The sequence below is a fragment of the Camelus dromedarius genome, chromosome 4 (genome assembly GCF_036321535.1).
Source record: "Camelus dromedarius isolate mCamDro1 chromosome 4, mCamDro1.pat, whole genome shotgun sequence".
In the NCBI taxonomy this organism is placed as follows: domain Eukaryota; kingdom Metazoa; phylum Chordata; class Mammalia; order Artiodactyla; family Camelidae; genus Camelus; species Camelus dromedarius.
This window is the reverse complement of record NC_087439.1, coordinates 24,058,253-24,079,672: the sequence shown is the minus strand read 5'-3', so window position 1 is coordinate 24,079,672 and position 21,420 is coordinate 24,058,253. Positions and strand designations below refer to the sequence as shown.

General features: G+C 35.1%; 1 protein-coding gene across 2 annotated transcripts in view; it reads right to left on the bottom strand.

Annotated features, from left to right (window-relative positions):
- The window catches only part of KYNU (kynureninase), a 90,567-nt gene extending 69,731 nt beyond the window's left edge, over positions 1-20,836 (bottom strand). Inside the window, exons 1-3 of one of the 2 annotated variants that reach the window (XM_031451351.2) lie at positions 20,491-20,836; positions 13,548-13,729; positions 5,989-6,109 (exon numbers count right to left, since the gene is read on the bottom strand). In XM_031451351.2, the coding sequence (XP_031307211.1) occupies positions 5,989-6,109; positions 13,548-13,716 (290 nt within the window). In that variant the 5' untranslated portion in view covers positions 13,717-13,729; positions 20,491-20,836. The remainder of the gene's footprint in view (positions 1-5,988; positions 6,110-13,547; positions 13,730-20,490) is intronic. The other variant, XM_031451352.2, reaches the window with a different exon arrangement.
- Between the last annotated feature and the right edge of the window lie 584 nt (positions 20,837-21,420).

Sequence of the window (21,420 nt, the reverse complement as noted above, 5' to 3'; positions counted from 1 at the left end):
GCATATTATTATTATCTGAGTCTAGAGATTAAAATGATCATTAATTGAATTTTAAAGTATAATTACAATCTGTAAATTAAGTAGAAGTGTATAAAATGTGACTATACTCATGGTGACATTTTAAGTAGATAATGAAAGTTGGTAATAATCAAAGCCAACACTATCTTGACCTATTTTCCAAGCAATTTCATCTATCATATTCTAGCTCAATTTTATTATTCTAGTAAGTATCCCAGTAGGCATAATGGAAAAACGCAAAATATATAACAGAACTTCAACCCTCAAGTAGTTTCTATCAAATGAGGAAGGCAATATATCTAAAAAATAAAGAAGAAGAAATTAAGACAAAGGATCAAGAAGGGAGTAACTTTGTGTACTGTTACAAACTTGTATCTTGGGAAACTCTGAATTAGATTGTTCTTAATTCTTTAGAAGTGCAAAAACTATATAAATTTGGAAGAAAGGAATGGGCATGTGTTCTTTGTATGGTGCAAACTGTGTTTGAATCCATACTCTGAAATTCAGTAAACTGGCAGTGGTGAGCTGATAAACCTTCTCTCAGAGGTGAAGGGTAGCAGAACATGCTACCCTAAAGTATATCATTGATATTGATTATTTTGTACTGTAGGCTCTTGAAAAACAGAAAATGCAGGGAGAGGCCTTCTCTGAACTCCCTTATCTGCCTACAGACAGATCCTTCAAAAGAAACACAATTGTCATAAATCCCCTCCGCAGGAGTTTCATCAACCAAGGGAGATTGACTGTTTTCACAGAAAAGGCCAGAAGTCAACAACACATCCAGGCAAACATTGTCACAAACTTTATACCTCCATCTCTTCTTCAAGGACCCATTCACCTTTCTTAAAAATTCTTTACTCTCCCCTAAGTGGCCTTCATACCTGCTCCTCTTTCCCTATTAAAACGGGATTTAAGCTTGAATTCTTAGTCACCTCTGGGAGTTAACTCATTTTTCATTGGGTATTTCCTGTGTATATGTGAAGTATTCATGTTAATAAACTTCTATTTGTTTTTCTATTATTAATCTCTTTTATTACAGGGGTCTCAGCTAAAAACTTAGAAAGATAGAGGGAAAATTATTTTTTCTCCCCTAATGAGAATTGGGAGAACTAAAGGAGAGAATATTTTTTAGCCTTTGCTGATTTTTCTGGTATGAATACTCCCATTGTGGCCAATTTCATGGTATCAACAAAAGTCCTGAATATTCAACAATTGGGTTCCATCACCTGGTATGAACCAGTTCCAGGTCACTACTGGTTATGAGACTACATTTACTAGAAGTTTATAGGGCCTAATTTCCCACTTTCATACAAGTAAATGGGTTACCAAATGTACCTTAAAGGATTGCTATGAAAAATAAATAACAGGTAAAAGAGATTGGTACATAGTACCACTTTTCTAAGTCTTCTTTCCTAATGCAGATTTAATGTTAAAACTCACTTCATCAGCATGTTGTGTAAAACACAATTTTGAACTAATATTTCAATTACTATACAAACTAAGATGAAGGAAGAAGACTTTCTTTGAGAATAAACATAGACCATAAGAACTAAGGAGGAAGAGAATTGCAATTGTTAGTTCATATTATTCATATTATTATTAAGTAGCCTGCAGCTTGCCTGTTTCTTGACTTCCAGTATAAATGCTAAAGACAAAAATCATTATCATTAAATAGTAGTTAAAGGCAGATACTTGGATCCTTTTTTATTTTAATCGTATAGAGCTCCATGGCCTTGCTGATAGCACAATACATCTTATTACATATAGGTAGTAAAATTCTATGTTCTGCCTCAGAGAATTTATATCTCAGAATATTATGCTACCTACTTTTCACTCTGGTAGACACCATGGTAATAATCTTTAAGGATACATTTCTTCCTGCAATGCTTTGGCATCTCCCTCCCCTTAAAATATCACAGAGTCTGCTTCTTCATTTTGTCAGTCTACTAGCCTGGGGTAGTGGGATGTATTTAGAAAGTGTTACTCAAATAAACTCAAGTAAAGTGGCCTGTCATTAGAAAGAGTTGCTGTTGATCACAGTGCAGTTATAAACATACATATTCAAGTTAAGAGAAAGATTAAGTTGTTCTTATTCAAAACTGCTTAAAATAGTTGCAGTGTAGTGGCAATCTTCTTTTACAAATGCTGGTAAGGAAAAGAGAGCGTAGGAAAGAGTTAACTCACTATCATGGCATCAATCATTGCTATGAGTGGGCTGTTCTCTGAGATGTCTCCAGACCAGTATTTGCTCATGAAATTAGATTTCAGGATATAAAATCTAATTAGGAAGTTAATAGAAATGTGGATCCTCTTTGAAATAGGACTACGCTTTAACCATCCTACAAAATGAAAAGTGGTCCTGCTTTTAGAAGCTCCCCCAGTAAGTAAATAAATAAGACTTCACAGTCTTCCTTAATGATATCACAACTTTTTTTTTTTTTCTGTGCCCCAATTGATGATTAGCCAATGGAGATGTCAGGAAAAGCTCTGTAACATATCATACCATGTACTTTCCTACTTATACTAAAGGGTAGCAGAAAACGCCACACTAAAATTTGCCTCTTTGCAATAAGGATTATTTTGAGCTGAAGGCATTTGAAAAGCAGCAAACGCCTGGAGAAGATATCTGAACTCCCCTTTTCTGCCGGAAAACCAATCCTCCAAAAAGAACTCAACTGTCTTAAATTCCCTCCTCAGGAGTTTCATAAACCAGGGGAGATTGACTCTTGTCACAGGAGAGGAGACGAGACCTCAACACAACCTCCAGACACACTTTGTCACAAACTATTATCATACCTCCCCTCTATTCTTCTACGGGCCCATTCATCCTTCCATAAAATCATTTCTTGGGGCGAGTATAACTCAGTGGTAGAGCTGGACTGCGTTATAATCAGTGTTGGTTTATTTTGTGGATAGGTATGTAGTATGTCTACAATAGGCCATAAAAGATGATGACATAGATGATGAAAACCATGAGCCAGATGGCATTTCCTACCTGATAGGTCATGAATGGCCAAAGACTTGATATCAATATCCCAGAGGAATACCTCACTTAGAGCCAATTCCAATGTTAAAATTATAAATTTTTAATATTATTTTTTCTGTTAGGCAACTAATTTCAATGTGCATTAGAGTATTTAGTGATTGTATAGCTCCGTTTGACTAAGTTCTTCTCAAAATCTTTCACTGGTCAAGAAGAGGGGGAGGCACTGTCCTGGTTTGGGTGTCAGCTAAGAGTAGGGCAGAAGTGAGGTTGCAGGGGATGAAGAGGAATAGATAATCAGATAAAACTCCCCACCATAATGAGAGGCCCTGGATCTAAAGGCAAACCAAACATATGCAGGGGAGATTTAGTAAAAAAATAAAAGCAATAGTCAAAAAGGGAAGTGAAGGGACCACTCAACAGAGTGGTGTGAAGATTAAAGGCATGTGGACAAACATCGGCCTGAAAAAGAAACATCTAAACTTAAGGAGAACCTCCTGAAAATGCCACTGCTATTGACCCACCCTCAGAGAAGGGAGGCCCTTACTTAGGACCAAGATTTACAAGTTCAATTGCCCTCAGTGTTTCTCTTGGTAAAATTCCAGCCAGGAAAGACACTGCCCATTTTCCTCAAGATGGAAAAGCTCAATAGAGCCTTCCATGCTTTCCTGTTGAAGCCCTAAAACTGCCCTCTTTTGTTAAATTAGTTAGAATCCCTTACTCTGGCTGATCAGTGAAGCACTGCTTGTAGAGTGCTTCGCACGCATGTGAAATAAGGTTTTCTCCTGTTGATTTGTCTATTGTCACTTAAGTCTCAAGCCCCTAGTTACTAGAATGTAAGCTTGTAAAGGAAAAGTCTTCCCAACACAACATTAGCTGGAAAAGGCCAGAGAAGAATGCTAAGCTAAATATTTTGGAGCAAAAAAAAAATAAATTAATAATAATAATAATAATAATAATAATAATAATAATAATAATAATAATAATAATAATAAAAAACAAACCCTTTTGAGATCAAAGATGGGGGTGTGGAGGGAACAGGATTACAATCATGCACCTCAAACACCACTGACATTGTCGGGCTGCAAGGCCATGAGGTTGATTGGCCACACATTTCTAGCAAAAAGACTAAATAAAACAAACTAGCTACCTAATCTTTTTCTAAGAAGAAGTCTTTTTAAAATTTAGTTTACATCGCTTGAAGCATTAAAATGCACCTCCTTTCTGAATTGTCTGTCTGATGAAAAACAGAAGGGTTTAAGATTATGTAATTTCCTATTGTCACAAGGTAAAATATAAAATTGAAAGGTAACAATAGAAGGGTGTTATGACAGGGAGGCACTTTCCTAGAATATAACTGGAATACAAGTCTTGAAAATAATCAACCAGTCTCTTAACAAAGTAGGATAATCATAAGAACATGAAATGATAGCAGAGCAGCATCTTTTTTAAATGCCTAAGGGATAAAAATGCACAGCCTTGCTGAATGAATATCCAAGAGGCAAGGACACTCTCCAAAGTTCAAATTCAATCTAATTCTCTGCTCTCTTTTACATTAAGGTCACAAATGAATATTAACCATTTTTATTAACTATGACCCTCATTTTTTAAATACTAAAACCTGTTAGTGCAGAATGCTTCCAAATGTGGTGATACTTATTTTTCAATTTATGCATAAATGTTTTTGCAGATGAAATTATAACAGGCTTACTAAATTATATAAACCTCTATTATTCTTTCACTGAGTTGTAAGTTTGTATTCTTAACTGCTGAATTAAGAACTTTGCCATGTTATCTGATAGCCATGGTAGTAATCGTTGGCATAGCCAGTGTAAACTAAACTTTAAAGAAGAGGTGCTGGTCCCAATATGAAAGACCAGTAGCTTGAAGAATAAATAAAGCTAGAAAAGTCATTCTGAGTTTCTATGAAAATCGTATCTTGCTCAGAATTCTTACCTGGTTTGGTTTCACCTTCCTGAATTTTGGGTTTTTTTCCCCTGTCCTTTAGGTTTAGCTCCCCTCCTCATATCTATTTTTCAGATTCTAAGAATCAAATATATTTTTTAAATTTATGCTACCTAAAATATTTTAAATATTTAAATATTTTTAAATAAAAAATTTAGATAGTTACAAATATTTTTCAAAATATTTCCAGTTTCAGCTTAATCAGTAATTATCGGGAAAAGATAAGTATGTAAAGTTATGTTATTTTCTTTAAACAATTATAATATAGATAAGAATATGAAACTAACGAAAGTAGATACCTCGCAATCACCTACTGTAGAACAGTCATTACTAATGCAATGGTCATTCAGGAAGGGATGATCAGTGGTTAAGAAGGTTGATATTAAAGACAGTAAGCATTCAGGTAAGCAGAGAGTATGAAGGGTTTCATAAGCAGAAGAGTAAAAGCAGAACAGAAAAGACAGAGAAAAAAATTAATCTTGATTTAAGTTTCCAGCATGGTTAGAGTAAACCTGCTTAGCTAAGCCCAAACATTGAGTATCTTTTCAATAATCATGTTCATTTTGGGGAGGGAAGTGCTTTCTGTTCCACTCAACCTCTTCCCTATCCCCCCACAACAATTTTAATTTTCTTATTTATAAAAATTTATATGGTAGTATTTCACCAACAACTAATCATGAAAACACTAAATTGAATCCTAAATATTAATTCCCTTGTTAGTTATTAAAAAAAATTAATTGATTGCATATAATATAGATGTGTCAAGGAGAAACTTAAATTTTTAAATATTTTAAAAGTTTTACTACTGATTCTGCCACTAACTTGCCAAATGACCTGATTTGCTGATCCTCAGTTATTTTATGAATAAAATGAGAGTATTGAATGACATGATCCCTCAGGTTCCTCTCTACTCTAAAATTTTAAGATTCTATTATACACCTTTCCAAATAATAGACAATCTAGAGAAATTTTTTAAATTCTTATATGATATGTTGAACAATAGCTTTTGAAATAATACTTACATTTTGGCCCACTTATCTAGTTCTTCTTCTAGATATGTCTTAACCATTTTTGGTTGAAGGCCAAGAGAATTTCCCAAGAAATAGATGGCATCTTCATCCTTATTCACTAAAGATAAATCAACTGAAACAGAAGGAAATGTAAAAAAAAAAAGTATTTAATTAATTAACATTCTTTCATTTGGCATTGTTAATCCACTACAAACAGTTAATATAATTAACTCCAAGAAGGTTAATAAATATTGTACAATTCCTCCCAAAGATAACATCAAGTTCTCTAGAAAGTAATCTTTTACATTTATATTTTAAAATAAGGTTTAAATGTATAGATACTTTTGTTTAGATCTCTCACATTTATTGTGTTCCATGAGGAAATCTAGATTAGTAACTACTCACAATTATAAATAGCCAAAAGCAATAGTAAAGAGTTAAAACCAGAATTTTCACAGGAAGTATGTCATAGCAGAAGGTTACCAGAAAATAGGTAAGTGTTAATCCTGTGCATTAATTGGTGGTGTAGACAAGGCAAATAAAAAAAGAATTTAAATGATTACTTACATATCTGAAGTAGCTATATTGAATTTACACGTTTTTATTCTATATATCTGTGCACATAATATTAATACACATATCAGCAAAGATCATTCTCTATATGTACTTCTTATTCAAACAGATTAGAACTTTACTGATTTGTTTGATAATTCTTCCCTCATTGCAACAAATGCAATTTCATTAGCAAACCATGTGCTTAAAGTATTTTTCTAGAAATGTGCAAGTTTATAATTGTGTTCTACTAAGTTTTATCTTAATTCTCTAGAAAAAAAGATTAAGTTTCTTGGTGAAATTTTATTGGAAACATTTAGTAGTATACTTGTCTTTGTTCAGACTACCTAATTAAACCTTTACAGACTTTTTAAAGACATGCCACCTAGTTCAACCTGATCGCTTTTATAGATAATGTGTCTCTTTTTCATTGGCATTTCAAGCCTGATCCAATAAAAGAGGTGTAAATATTGTTCACACATTTAAATTGTATTAATTAATAGTTCTTTGTTGATCTGGAGAACAAATGTTGAAGAATTTCATTTAGAATTCAGAGGTTTGAATTGGTGTACCATGATTCAAGTTTCAAATAAACATTCAAATAAGCAGTTGAAGACTAAACAGTTTCTGTGTGTGTGAGCCCCATCAATGACCCAGGAAAAGAAGGCAGCCACCCAGATCTCTGCTCCCACTGTCTTGTCTTGTCCTTTCATTGGTGATACTTTTATAGACAAATAGGTAATGGGTTACCTTTATTTAGAAAGTCATTTTTAAAATATGTTCAGTGTGAGAGAAAAGCAGAATTATAAACTAAATTATCTCATTGCATACCAGCCCAAAGTGTGGTTCCTCATCTTCTTTAACTATTTTCCTTTTACTTAGTTGAGTTGTTTTTTTTAAAAAATCTCAAAGCATATCAAATGGCACCATGTGAGCATTTAACTGGAGTTATATAAAGAGTATAGAGAGAATTTGTCTTTGGTAATTACCTGCAAGAATGAATAGATAACTCTCCAGCCCAATCCCGTGGGATCTTTACGACATGAAAGATAAGCAGTACTTCAAGCTGTGGGGTCTTAGGCTTCTCCTGTGCCAGAAGCATGCTAGGTAAATTTGTTATTGAAAGATGGGAGCTCTTGGCAGTGATGGGGCTCAGGACATGTTACCCCAAAATATGGCACCTTGGCATATAAAATGTTTTAAGATGAAGGAATTCGAGAAATGGCATGATTAGAAAGGACTTTCTGACCTTCCCCTAAGCAAATCGCAAGACCTGCATATCATAAGATAGCTGCCGGCACACTCTGAGGAAAGATGTAACTGGCTTCCATATCAAATCCAGCCCTCCAACCAAAAGTGTTAGGCACACAGTCTGCATAGGGACATTCCAACCTAAGAATGTCCCTTCAAGACCACAATAGGTGACTGTGTCACATAAATTCATAGAGGCAGAGAAAGTTAAGTGAAATGAAAAGGCAGAAGAACTACTCTCAATCGAAAGAGCAAGAGAAAACCACTGAAAAATTAATGAAACAGAAATAAACAATTTACCAGATAAAGAATTCAAAACATTGGTAATAAAAATGTTAACGGACAAATACACATATGTATATGTGTGACTAGGACATTGTATTGTACACCAGAAATTGACACATTATAACTGACTGTACTTCAATTTAAAAAAATGTTAACTTAATTAGAAAAAAAATTGATCTAAACACTGAAGATTTCAGCGAGGAGCTAGAAAATATAAAAAAGACCCAGTCAAAAATAAATTCAGTAGCTAAAATTAAAAAAAAAAAGAAAGAAACACACTAGAAGGAATGAATAGCAGACTAAGTGGCACAGAAGAATGCATTAGTGATCTGGAAAATAGAATCATGGAAATCACCCAATCAGAACAGCAAAAAGAAAAATAAATTTTAAAAAATGAAAGCAATTTAAGAGATATCTAGGACAACATTAAGTGTTCCAATATTCACATTATAGGAATTCTAGAAGAGAGAAAGGGATTGAAAATGCATTTGAAGAAATTATAGATGAAAACTTCAATAGGATGCTGCAAATCTGTTCTGAGATGGAAGTTTATAGCAATACAGCCCGTCCTCAAGAAATAGTTTTTTAAAAATCTCTATAAAAATATCCTACCACCTAAAATAGAAGAACAAGCAAAGCCCAAAGTCAGCAGGGGAAAGGAAGTAATAAAGATCAGAAAGGAAATGAATAAAATGTAGATTAAAAAAATAGAATAGATCAATAAAACCAAGAGTGTGTTCTTTGAAAAGATAAACAAAATTAATAAACCTTTAGCCAGGCTCTCCAAGAAGAAAAGAGGGAGAACCGAAGTAAACAAAATAAGATATTAAAGAGGAGAAATAACAACCAGTACCACAGAGATACAAAAAAATCATAAGAGAAGACTATGAACAGTTACCTACCAACAAGTTGGACAACCTAGAAGAAATGGACAAATTTCTAGAAACATATAACCTGTCAAGACTGAATAAAAAAGAAATAGATTATTTGAACAGACTGATCACTAGTAGTGAAATTGAGTTTGTTAAAAAGAAAAAAGAAGAAAAAGCTTCCAGTAGACAGAAGTCAGGACTGTATGGCTTCACCAGGGAATTCTACCAAACATATAAAGAGGCACTGATACCTATCCTCAAACTATTCCAAAAAATTGAAGGGGACAAAACACTCTCAAATTCCTTCTATGAGGCCAAAATTACGCTGATACAAAAACTAAACAAAGACACTACTCCCCAAAAAAATTATAGGCCACTATTTTTGCTGAATATAGATGCAAAAATCCTTAACAAAATGTTAGGAAACCAAATCAATAATATATAAAAACATTATACACCATGATCAAATTGGATTTATTCCAGGGTCACAAGGATGGTTCAGCATCCACAAATCAATGTGATGCACCACATAACAATAGGAAGGATTAAAAAAAAAAATCACATGATCATCTCAACACTGAAAAAACTTTTTACAAAATCCAACATCCATTCATGATAAAAACTATCATCAAAATAGATATAAAAGGGACATATCTCAACATAATAAAGGCCATTTATGACAAACCCACCACCAGCATCATACTCAATGGTGAAAAGATGAAAGCCTTTCCTCTAAATTCAGTAAGAAGAAAATGATGTCCATTCTCACCACTTCTATTTAACACAGTATTGGAAGTCCTAGCTACAGCAATCTGACACAGAAAAGGAATAAATACATTGAAATTAGAGACGAAGAGATAAAACTGTCACTATTTGCAGATGACATGATACTTCACATAGAAAACCCTAAAGTCTCCACACACAGACACACACAAACCTATTAGAACTAGTAAATTCATCAGTGCTGCAGGATACAAGATTAATATACAGAAATCTGTTGCATTTCTATACACTAATATTGAACTATCAGAAAGAGAAAGTTAAAAAAAATCTCACTTAAAATCACATCAAAAAGAATAAAATGCCTCAGAATAAATTTAGCCAAGATGGTAAAAGATCTATAATCTGGAAACATTAATGAAGGAAATTGAAGATGATACAAAGAGAACATAGTCTAATACAAAAGAAAAGAGAGTTAATAATAAACCCACTAAATTGCACAAAACAACTGCCATGAGAAGTTCAAAATGTCTACAAAATTGAGCTTTTAATTAAGAAGCACTCCATTATTTTTCATATTGATGTTAGATATTTAAGTCATTATTAAAATCACATAGTCATAAATATATCTTTTATAGCTGGATAAAGCCTTTATTTAACAATAGCATTAGCATTAGCCATTGTTAAATAAAGTATTCTAGTTTATGTTGAAAAGCATACTTGCCCATAGTTTGTTTAATGATATTTCATGCTTGTCACTATCTTTGGAGACTAACAATAGTTGAACTGAAGAGGTTCTATTATGTTATGTGGAACTCCTGTATATGAACTCAAGCATGACAATTTTCTATGTCAATTTTATCTAACCAAGGCTATATATCACAAAGTCAGAGAAACAGTTCTTGTTTGGATAGCTTAAATTTAACTTACTACAGATGACTGGCTGTGCAAACATGAACAGCCATCAGGCTTATCTTCATCTCTGTATCCATGAGGCTCAATTCCTCCCTTTGTTCTTATCACTGCTCTGATGTCATCCCATCAGTGTTTTCTTTCCCTTGGAAGTACTAACACTTAGAGTACTGCCTAACAGAGTACATGATACATTGTTTGTATGTTTGTTTACTATCTGTCTCCTCATACTAGAATAAAAGATCAGGTATGTGGCAGTGTTGCTCTTTAGTTCACTGATAAAGTGTTCTGAGAATAGTCTCTTGAACAGAATAAGTGCTTAATAAATATTTGTTGAAAGGATGAACCTTCAGAGAGTAAGGAACTCCTAGAGTGAGAATGATAAGAATATGAATTAATTGATCCTATTCTCTATGACACCATCTTAAGTGATCTAGTATCCATGGCTGAGCTCCTCTCAGAGTCTCTGATGTAGTAATTCTGCGGTGGTACCCAAGAACTTGTGAGTTCTGGTGAATTCCCTGGTGATCCTCCTGCACTGGTCAGGAGACCACATATTTTGACAATAACTAATTTAGAAGATCTCTTAGGGTTGATGAAATAAATTTTTATATGATTCAAAATTGTATGTTTTGAACAAATTAATTGTTAAATTATTTACTGAATTAATTTTCATCTTTCCCCTTATATTTCTTTAAGAATCAGCAATAACTTAACCAAGATTGTAATTTTCAAGTTACTGTCTATAGGATATCTAGTTGAGACAAATGTGATTCTTATAATCAGGATACTAGAGTCAAGTCTTAAGTATAATGAAGTGATTATATGTACATAGCTATCTTTACCTGGGATCTGATTAAATTATCTCAAAGCTTAGTAGAAGAGTTTGTGTTGATCTGGTATTAAAATTAGACCACAGTGCCTCCCAGGACAAACAGGATGAGTTTTGTTAGTTGTTAAACAAACCACAAATCCATTGAGCTGGGAATGGGAGAGTTGGATTATAAAGCAAATTTCAAGGCATGAGGGGAATATGTAAAGATAACTAATAAATATTTGTTAAGTGTAAGTGACTCAACATGAGGATCAAAGTTATGTTAGTTAATGAGTCTGAGGTTCAGTAACAGAAAAAGTGATAAATTCAAAACAGCATTTTAACTTTCTGTGTATCTATTCATTTCAATAAGTTTTTGTACCTGGCTATTCAGGGTTGGGTCCTACCTCAAATCCCTAATGGTATCATATGGAAGAAAGGCATCTTAGGAAAAGAAAGACAGACAAAGAAATGAACTAGTGTTCAGGAAGTAGTCATTGATCATAGGTGTGTGTCTAGATGTGACCGTTATTTAGCATTATTTCCCAAGAAATCCCTGCTCAAGCTGCAGCCACCATGTACCACTGGTCACTTTCTCTCAGTGCTTCTGCCTTGCCTGTTCTTCCTTATCTCTGTAATGCCATCATCCGCCCCCAGTGGAAAGGTTTTGTTAGCATATTTGTTTGCCTACTTTGTTGTGTCCATTTTTCTTACCACCCATGAATGGGTATAAAATTGTTTTTTCTTTAATCATGAGAAAATTACAGCTTTCAATAAATGGCATAAAATTCTAGAGCCCTGATTGCTGAGATACAGTTTTGCTGTGTGTTCAGAAGGCAAACTTAAACTCTGTGGCACTCCAGAGTTCTGCTGTCATCTCTGAAATAGAGGCTCATCAGAGCACCCAGGAAGCCCATAGGCTGGAGAGTCCACGGGCACAGGGTCACCAGAGCTACTTTGTCTTAAGTGGGTCATGGATATTTTTGAGGACTTCCACACTGTTCCAGATGTCACCAGGCCCCCCTCTTCCCATCACTGATAGGAGATCCTTAGGTTTAACCTCATCATTTTCCACACATTAACAGATCTTTTTATCCCTTAAGTTTCAAATCAAAATGCCCTTTCATTCTAGATTCTAGAAAAACATAGAAGATTTTTTTCTGTGATCTCAGATCACTTCAGGTGTAGCCCCATTTTATCTGGTCTCATCAATGTCTTCCTCAGTTGATATTAAGCAACTTTAAATTGAATATAGGCCTTTCTCTTTATCCTTCCATAAATCTACAAGGTGCCATCATTTTTTACACAATAACATATAAGCCAAATAAGACAGTCCTGTGACCCAGTCTCACCTTAAAATTATATTAACTGATGCTCTTAGATTATGAGTATCCAAAATTGTACCTGCCTCACTTAGATTGAAGAAAAATGGAAATTAGACTCAATTATATAGTACGTGAAACCCATTTTGGTGGATCAATTCCATTCAACTTGATAGTCTTTTTCATTGATGTAAAATGGAGCAAGGGCAAATACAAAAAAAAAAAAAAAACTTTTAATTTTTAATACCTGTGCTACCTGTTTTTTTTTTTTGAAACAGAACATCCCCCAAATCATGAACAGAATCATTTTACTATATTATTTTTAAATGAACTATGCATTTCTTAGGCATTTTTTGGTATGTCATATACATGCCATGTCACACAAAGATGGCTAACATCTCTCCTAATATATCCAAGTTCCAAAATAATATACCCTCCAAGGCAAATATGCTATCATAAACTAGGTGCCACGAAATAAGAGATATTCTAAAACGGTATTGAAGAGGAATTGTTTTTTGAGCTCTAAGTGCTTAGAAAACAAGTAAATGCATCTGCCTGTAATTTTCAATCAGTCACGCTATTGTTCAGAGAACCAGATGACAGTATAAGAACCCTGTAGGTATTTCCTTCAGGAGAGGAGAGGAAACATAAAGAATCTGAGACTAAAGTAGGCTGACAGGTTGATTTAGTACCACCAGGAACCTGCTGTTTTTCAGACACAGTTGCAATGGCTCTATTATGTAACAGAACAATGATTTTCAAAGATTTATGATAAACACACACAGTAGCAAATACAAGTTAATAAATTGATTAAGGAAAGTAAAACCTTTCCAGTATTCTTACTTGGAGGCAGATACTGCATCTTGGGAATATAAAAACACTCCCTGAAGTGCCTGAGCTTATCTTCCTCATCGAGGCAGAGGGCGACCCTCTCATCTGTCGGGTGACATCTAAGTTCAGATGCAATGCGTTGCACTGTGTCAGCTGGTAACTCAAGAGGTGAAGGTTCCATTACAATTTCTTCTCTAAAAATACATTTAGGAAATTAAAAATAATCTAGTCACAGTGATTTATTTTTCCTGCAGAAAATTAGACTTAGGTAAAAACACCTTTTATTTTAACTGATTCCCGTCTTCCCAACCTTAGAAGTAATGTAATTAAACAAGCAGCATTAAACCCCATGCCTGTGATTTTCTCATGTATATAATAATGAAAATAATAGTAAATTATGGATGTTGAAAGGACTGAATTAGGTAGTGGTGCTGAAGACAAAGTAAGCTCTTAATAAATGTTAGCTCTTTCCATTTTTATTTTCTGAGAAATGGTCCAAATGAGTGACTTTCAAACATACTTAATTTCATCACCGTTTCCTTTAGATGTCTGACTAGGAAGTAACAGTAAAGGTGCTTTTGGGAAAAGTGTAGATTAACAGTGCCCGACCTAGTTTATCCTTTTCCCTAGCCCATCCCCAGTGATTCTTGAATCATAGTTTTAAGAATATGGACATATATACAATAGAACCTTAACAAATTCTTTACTGTAAATAAAAACAATACTGATGAAAAAGTATTTAAATACCTTAAATAATGTTAGTAATTTTTGCCATATGAAGACCAAAGAGATCTACTTGCTGCTGATAATGAGAAACTTCTCCTTTTTCACAATCATACATACCATCTTTGAACAAAGCAAGACCCTGTGGTGTTTCTTGAAACCACATCCTGCTTTATTTAATTTAATACTTCCCACCTTTTCGGAAAGAAAACAAATTTCTGAAAGCGATAAATGACAAGGGAGATTTATATTTACATTTATTTTGTATTTATTTTTTGTATTTATTTTTATTTCCCAAAGTTTTAGTCTTCTGAAATTGAGTAGGAATAGTATGGTTTTCCCTTTCAAGATGGCAGCACAGGGAGATACTACCTCACCACAGACTCAGAGTCTACAGCTCCTTATGGAACAATTTCCTCTGAAAAAACCTGCTACCTGAGCATCGATTACACATCAGGAAAATGAGGAGAAAACCACACTGACGTGAGTAAAAGAGGCTAACACACAATCTGGCCTTAATGCCCTCCTCTTGACCCTGTGGAGGCATAGGAGGCAAGATCAAGAGGGAATCAAAACCTGGATCTTCTCCCTGAGGAGCAAAAGGTTCAACCCCACATCAGATACCTCAAAATTTAAGGCATACATTTAAAGGACAAGTCCCCCAAAACATCAAATTTTAAAAACAGATAAGGTTGGAGTCCCAAGACCCATAAGACAATAGGGACCAGAGTAATACCCGTAATGAACTTGCGTGCTCAGACTCACCTGTCCCAGGGTTCAGCTCAGAGGCAGCCAATTGTGCTCAGACTTAAAGTGAAGGAGGCTCACCTGCTTATATCAGAACTTCAGCCTGAGGGGCAGGCATCTAATTTAACACACACATCTAAGAATTTGCTGGAATACTCTCTGAGGACAGAGTCTGGTAGGTGTCAAGAAATTTTCTCAGGCTAGCTTTATTTCCATATTTATATGATTGTTGACCCCACATACACAGTTCTCATCTATTTACTTTTCCAGCAAGTATTCACTGAGCACCAAGCACTGGTAGAACTGGTGTCTAAGATAGTGTATAAGTAGTGACTTTTGTTAGGTTCACTTTTTAGTGAAAGAAGGGAAAAATAATGTAATTTCAGACAGTTTCAAGAGTTATGAATAGTCAGAGCAGAGAGTCACTGGGGTATGGAATTGCTATCATAGTGAGTAGCTCAAGTGTATCCCTCTTAGGCAGGGATATAGGAGCATTTCTGAATCATGTTATAAATCATGTTATAAAGTCAAGCATATGAAGACCTGGACCTGGAGGAGAATGACAGTAAATGCAAAGGTCCTGAGGTGAAGATTGTTTGGGGCTGTTCAACTAATGCATGCAGGGAAGCAGAGAAAGGGAAAGACAATGAGGTAAGGGAGGCAGAGGCAAAAGTTTATCATGAAAAAGTTTGAAGGCCAGAAAGGAGTTTGACTATTTTTCCATGCTCAGTGGGATATCATTGGAGAGTCTTGAGGAGAGTAATATGATGTGATTTTACATTAAATAAAAATCACTTTTTCTGCTTTCTGATGAGATCTAAGAGTGAAAAAAAAAGAGACATAAATTAAGGCTATTTCAGTAGTTCAGAGGGAAAAAAATGATAGTAGACTAAATGTGGTGAGGAGAAAAGCAGAGAGAAGTGTGTACATTTATAATATATTTAGGAGAAATAGTAGATAGATTATCTCCACTGAGGACAAGAAAGGGGGTGACTTTTAGCTTTGGGATCTGTGTAAATATGTTCAAAGTGGTGAAATATGAAACACCTAAGGAAGAAAAATTTTGAGGAAGGAAATCAGAGTTCTATTTAGGACATGTTAAGTTTGAGATGAGTATTAAATCTCCAGGTATAAGTTGGGTATTGGATGTTTGAGTCTGTAGCTCATGAGAAAATTGGATCACAAGATATAGCTTGATATTTTCAACTCATACACTGTGCATAAAGCATAGAAATCTTAGGGGGCAACTAAAATTAACAGCGATGCGATTCTAGACTCTCAGTTCAATCATCTTTCTTCTGCTCCTCACTCTCTCTCTTCCCACCCCAACCAACACACAGAGTATTAGGCAATTAAGAGTTGCATATCTGAGTGTTTTCCAGTGCCAGTTAAATAGACATACTTCCTGGGCTCTGCGCTAAAATTCTCCTCCTTATTTATTTGACTTCTTCCTTTATCAATTGTCACTGGTGTCCCCTGATTAGCCATCCTTTATATTTCCAGATTAGGATACCGAGCTTCATCTGAGTATGTTTTTTAGCTTTGATCCATGCTGGTGTACAAATGTCAATGACTTTAATATTGATGTTGATGGTATTTTTAATATTTGACCATACTAAATCATTTATCCTCTTCCTGAAATTTTCTCTCTCTGTGATTTTTCTCATTTCCTATTCCCTTTGCCTAAAATGTTCTACTTTCCCTTGTACATATTCGGATCCTAGTCACCCTTCACACCCTAGCTCAAATGTCATTGTTTTTCATGAGGCTTGTCATGTCATTTGAGCTAAAAGTAGTCTTTTCTCTCTGAACACCTGTAACACTTAAGAAAACACTTCTTATGTTAATACTTTCTGCCAGGTACTATATTTATTTAGATACAAATATGTATGGGAAAAATCTAACATGCTTGTCATGGCTATAATTTGATTCCACATGGGTTTCTACCTGTAGTTTTCTGACAAAGGAACCTGCCTTTTAAGTAGATATGACTATGTCTCCACTGTTTGACACTGTCAATTGCCTGGTCACGGCTGATCAGACCTTCACTGGACACTTGACCCACTAAAGACAATGCACTGTTTTGTCAGTGGTCTGTGAGTGACTTGCTGTGAAAGCTCTGGCATAACAGTCATGATGGTGTTTAGCTGAGCATATAATCCAATTCTTTCAGGAATCTGAGCTCTGAGATGTAGCTAGTCATTCAGTTAGAAACAGGAGCAAAACTTTAAAATAATCGTAGAGAGAAGCAATAAAATGGTAGGGTTTAGAAGGAGTATTGTCAAGAGTGACTCATTTTTTAGTCAAACAGACCACTGATTGTTAAAACATGAAGTTATTCCAATAGCAAGTAAGAATCTCTTAGTTACATGATGACAGGAAATAAAACAGCTATTGCTCCTGAAAAAGTGACAAGACAAGCCAATCAGGAGAGTCCTCAAATCCTTTGACGCAACAAACTATGTGTAAGGCCTGGGGAGCTGCCTGCTTGGCAGTTTCGAGAATCCCATGAGCTGCCTATCAAGTGTGTCTTTACTATAAACCCATTGCTCGTAGTAGCTTGATTGAGTTGCTGATCTACCATACTGAACTGTATTCTACCTGAGGGCCTGAATCTTGTTTAATTTAACTTTGTAGCCATCTCACTTCTGAGCAGTGCCTTTTAGATAGAGTGTTCCTCCCAAATGGTAATTGAATAAGATACACAAACTAGTTTGGTAGATTATTTAACACGATTGATAACTGTTACCAGAGGAGTACCCTCCTCATTCCAACCACGGGAGAAATAATTAAAGGAACATTTTCAACAAGAGAGCTTGCCATATACGTGAGACTTCCTTTGGAGATTCAGCACTTTGAGATTTCATTGGCGTTGACTGTAAACTCTAAATGAGTTAGCCAAATAAATATACAGATTAGTTTGATACTATCATATTCCCAGTAAAATCTGACTTTCTTGATTAAAAATAAATTCACATTAACTCATTAACCTCTTTATATTTGTTTCTCATTTAATCCTTGTAACAATCCTGAGGGATCAAAGTCATTTTCCCCCATTTCGAGACCAAACTCTGGGATCAACAGAGTAGAAAAAAAAAAAAAAATGAAAGAGAATGTAAATAGAGCTTAGTATTTGGGACTGAACTTTGCCTGAGGAGTTGAGTCAACTGTCTTTGACAGAGCATGTGGGCAGAATGTGCAGAGCAGAAGTCCTGCGTGAGATCTGAACTCCTCACTTCTTTTTCTTTCATCTTGTTTCTTGGTCTTTCTGCATTTTTTTTTTTTTTTGGCTCATTCCCTTCCTCTCCATTTATTTATTTTTTTCAACCCTGTACTCAGTCTGTGAAACACCACAGAGTGTAAATCCATCAGCTCTTTTTAATCAATCCTTCCAGTCCCAGCTAGGCAGAGGTTGAAGTGGCTGGTCCTATTTCTGGGCCTGTCACAGCCCAAGGGTCAAAACCTCACCTGCACTGATAGTAAGATACCTGGTGGTGAAATAGTCTTTTCAGAAGAATGCTCTTGGTCTCACCCTGCCAGCATGCACAGCCTCCAACAGAAGTAAATACAATCCTCAGTGCCCATGATAACCCAGTACCCTTCCTCCAAGAAATTAATTCATCAACTCATAACAATTCCTGCTTATTTCTTCACTCACCCCACCACTAAGACAATTAGTGCTTTGTGAATCATAATTTTATGCCTTGTTTAGATTTACTACTTGCAGGTAAATTGACATGCTTTTATATTGAAATAAAGAAATTCAACCCAGGTTAAAAAAAAGCTCCACATTTTATATTTCACATATTTAGTTTTAATTTTATTAAGAAAGTGGGCATATACACAAATGATCTTAGGCAAGTCATGTAACATTTCTGTGCTGCAATGTTATATAAAACAAACTTAAATTCTACTTCAGAGGATCATGGCTAGGATCAAATAAAATTAATTAAGTGAATTTGTTACGGAAATGACAGGCCAGCCAAGAAACAAGCACCACTCGGAGGGTTGGAGTATTCAGATTTATTACGCCGGCGTGCTCAGTGGGGCTTCTGCTCCGAAGCTCTGAGCACCTCCAAGACGTGTGCATGAGGTTTTATAGGGTTAATTACAAGTATGGGGCTATTAGCCAATAAGGTTCAAACAACAAAAAGCAAGGAATCAGTACACTGAAGCTTATCAATTCGGAACAGATCACGTTACTGACACTTGTTGAGCTTGGATTTACGAGTTAGCTTGTTAGCCCAGTAAACTGACACTAAACTTCAGATTTATGAGTTAGCCCGGCAGAACGTATATCAGTAAACCGACACTTAGCACACTTAGATTTGTGACTTAGCTCGTTAGCCCATCTGGGCTTTTCCTTCACAAATTCCTTTATAAAGAGGTAAAAGATAGACTCATAATATCTTTTCATACTAATACCTTGTGATGGAAATTCTCATTTTACCCTCAGTTTAACTTTTGAAAATTTCATAAATTGTGTTTTCATAGGTTTATTTAGACAGCTTAAACTTTAAACCAAAATCATGGATTTCAGGATCTCTTAGGCACCCACAGGTCTAAGGTTAAATAGTTAAATAAATGTCTATGAGTACCCAGTGGTTAATCTTTACACAGTTTCAGGTTTCATGCCTGAAATGAGCAAATTATACACATGAGTTCAAAGTTTAGAACCTGGCAAAATAAATTATAAAGAAAGTGTGTAGCTTTTCATTGAAAAGGAAAATATTATTTAATATATGTGTACAGAGCAATGTTTTTTCAATGTATCATTGAGAAATGAATGACATCACTGTCACAGCTGTGTATTTCATATCTAATTATATGAATCACATGCTGAGTTTCACATTAATAAGATCAATGCATTTGCTGCAATAATCCAATATGTATTACTACCTAAAAAATACCCCTCCCTCTTCAAAATGCAAGCAGGAAAGAAAAAGAAACTCCTTTTTTAGCTATATAGTAAAATGTGTATCAGCTTTCCATTCTTAGGCAAACATTTTACAAAGTGAAAGAGGAAGAAACCTTGCTCACAAGATAGACATTTTCACTTTTCTAAATATATATTTAATATGACTAATAGCACCATAAGATACCAGAGTTACCAGAAAACACAGGACTTAAAGCTTATTTACAGATCTGAATTTTGATCTAATCTTACCATCTAAACTCAAGTACCAAGATTAATTTTAGTCAACTCTAACCATACTTAGTTGATGAATTGCAGTATACTATTGACATTAATTCTTTTTTACTATATTGGTAAAAATCTCTTCATTTTACCCACAGTTTCAAAGGTAGGGATCCTTAAAGGGGTTGTGCCATTTTTATGGAAATAATTTGCAGGCAAAATAAATAAATCTGGCAGAAAAAACCTCTAAATTATTACGACAAGGATTCTAGTAGAGAGAATATCCATTTAGAAAAATCACTGAATGTGTATTTATGTACGAAGTATATTCAGGGTCTCAGAGCTTACCTGCTAGGATTCCAGTGGGGTCCACAGCTTCCAGTGTCTCTCCTTCAACAAAAATAAAACCTCTCAACAGTTCCTTACAAACGTATAGGCCAGACTTCTGAGTGAAGAAATTCAGAACACTTCTGCTGAAACTCCACCCTTCGGGGAATTTGTGAGCTAACTTTAGTTCTTCCCACTCTGTATATTGTGATCTTAAATCTCCAGCTGCTGACAAAGCACTTAAAATGCTGCCCCTGCTCCCTATGTCAAACGCCAGGGGCTCTGCTCCAGGCACTGTCCTCTAAGGAGCTCTGCCCTTTAGACTTAGGTAAACATTTCCTTGTCCTCCAACTAAGATCTTTGGAAATGTGAGCAGTATCTTATAATAATCCTGTGAACAGAGTTTCCTCATTTTTGTGTGAGTTCAACCAATGAGTTTGTCCAGGAACTAAATCCCTAAATTTGCATTGCTTTTTTGCTTTGGGCCCTGGACAAGACAATCAAGGAAGAAAAAGTTAAGAGTTTAAATATTAAGTGGAAACTAGCCTAGGAAACTTTGTAAATGGAGATTATCCCTTTAAGCCTGTGGGCTGTCTATTGTTCTATCTTCATTATCTCTTAATGCTTATTCCCGAGCTGGAGTCTTTTGGGGAATATCCTTTTAAAGTGTTAAAAACCAAGAGCAAATAGTTTCAGAATTAAGACCAAAGGTAGAGATTGGGCCTGGATAATTGAACCACTTGTGTACATCTGTGCCTTTTTGAGCCGCCACAGCACACCAGGTATAGCATCATTTTGATTCAGTCATCTCTACCACGTTTTTGCTGTGTAACTCTGGACAGTTCACCTGGCCTGTGCTGAGGCTCAGTTATTCCATCTATCAAATGGAGACATAAAAGTACCTTTCCATAAAATTACTGAGATACAAAGCAATGCATATAGAAAACCAGC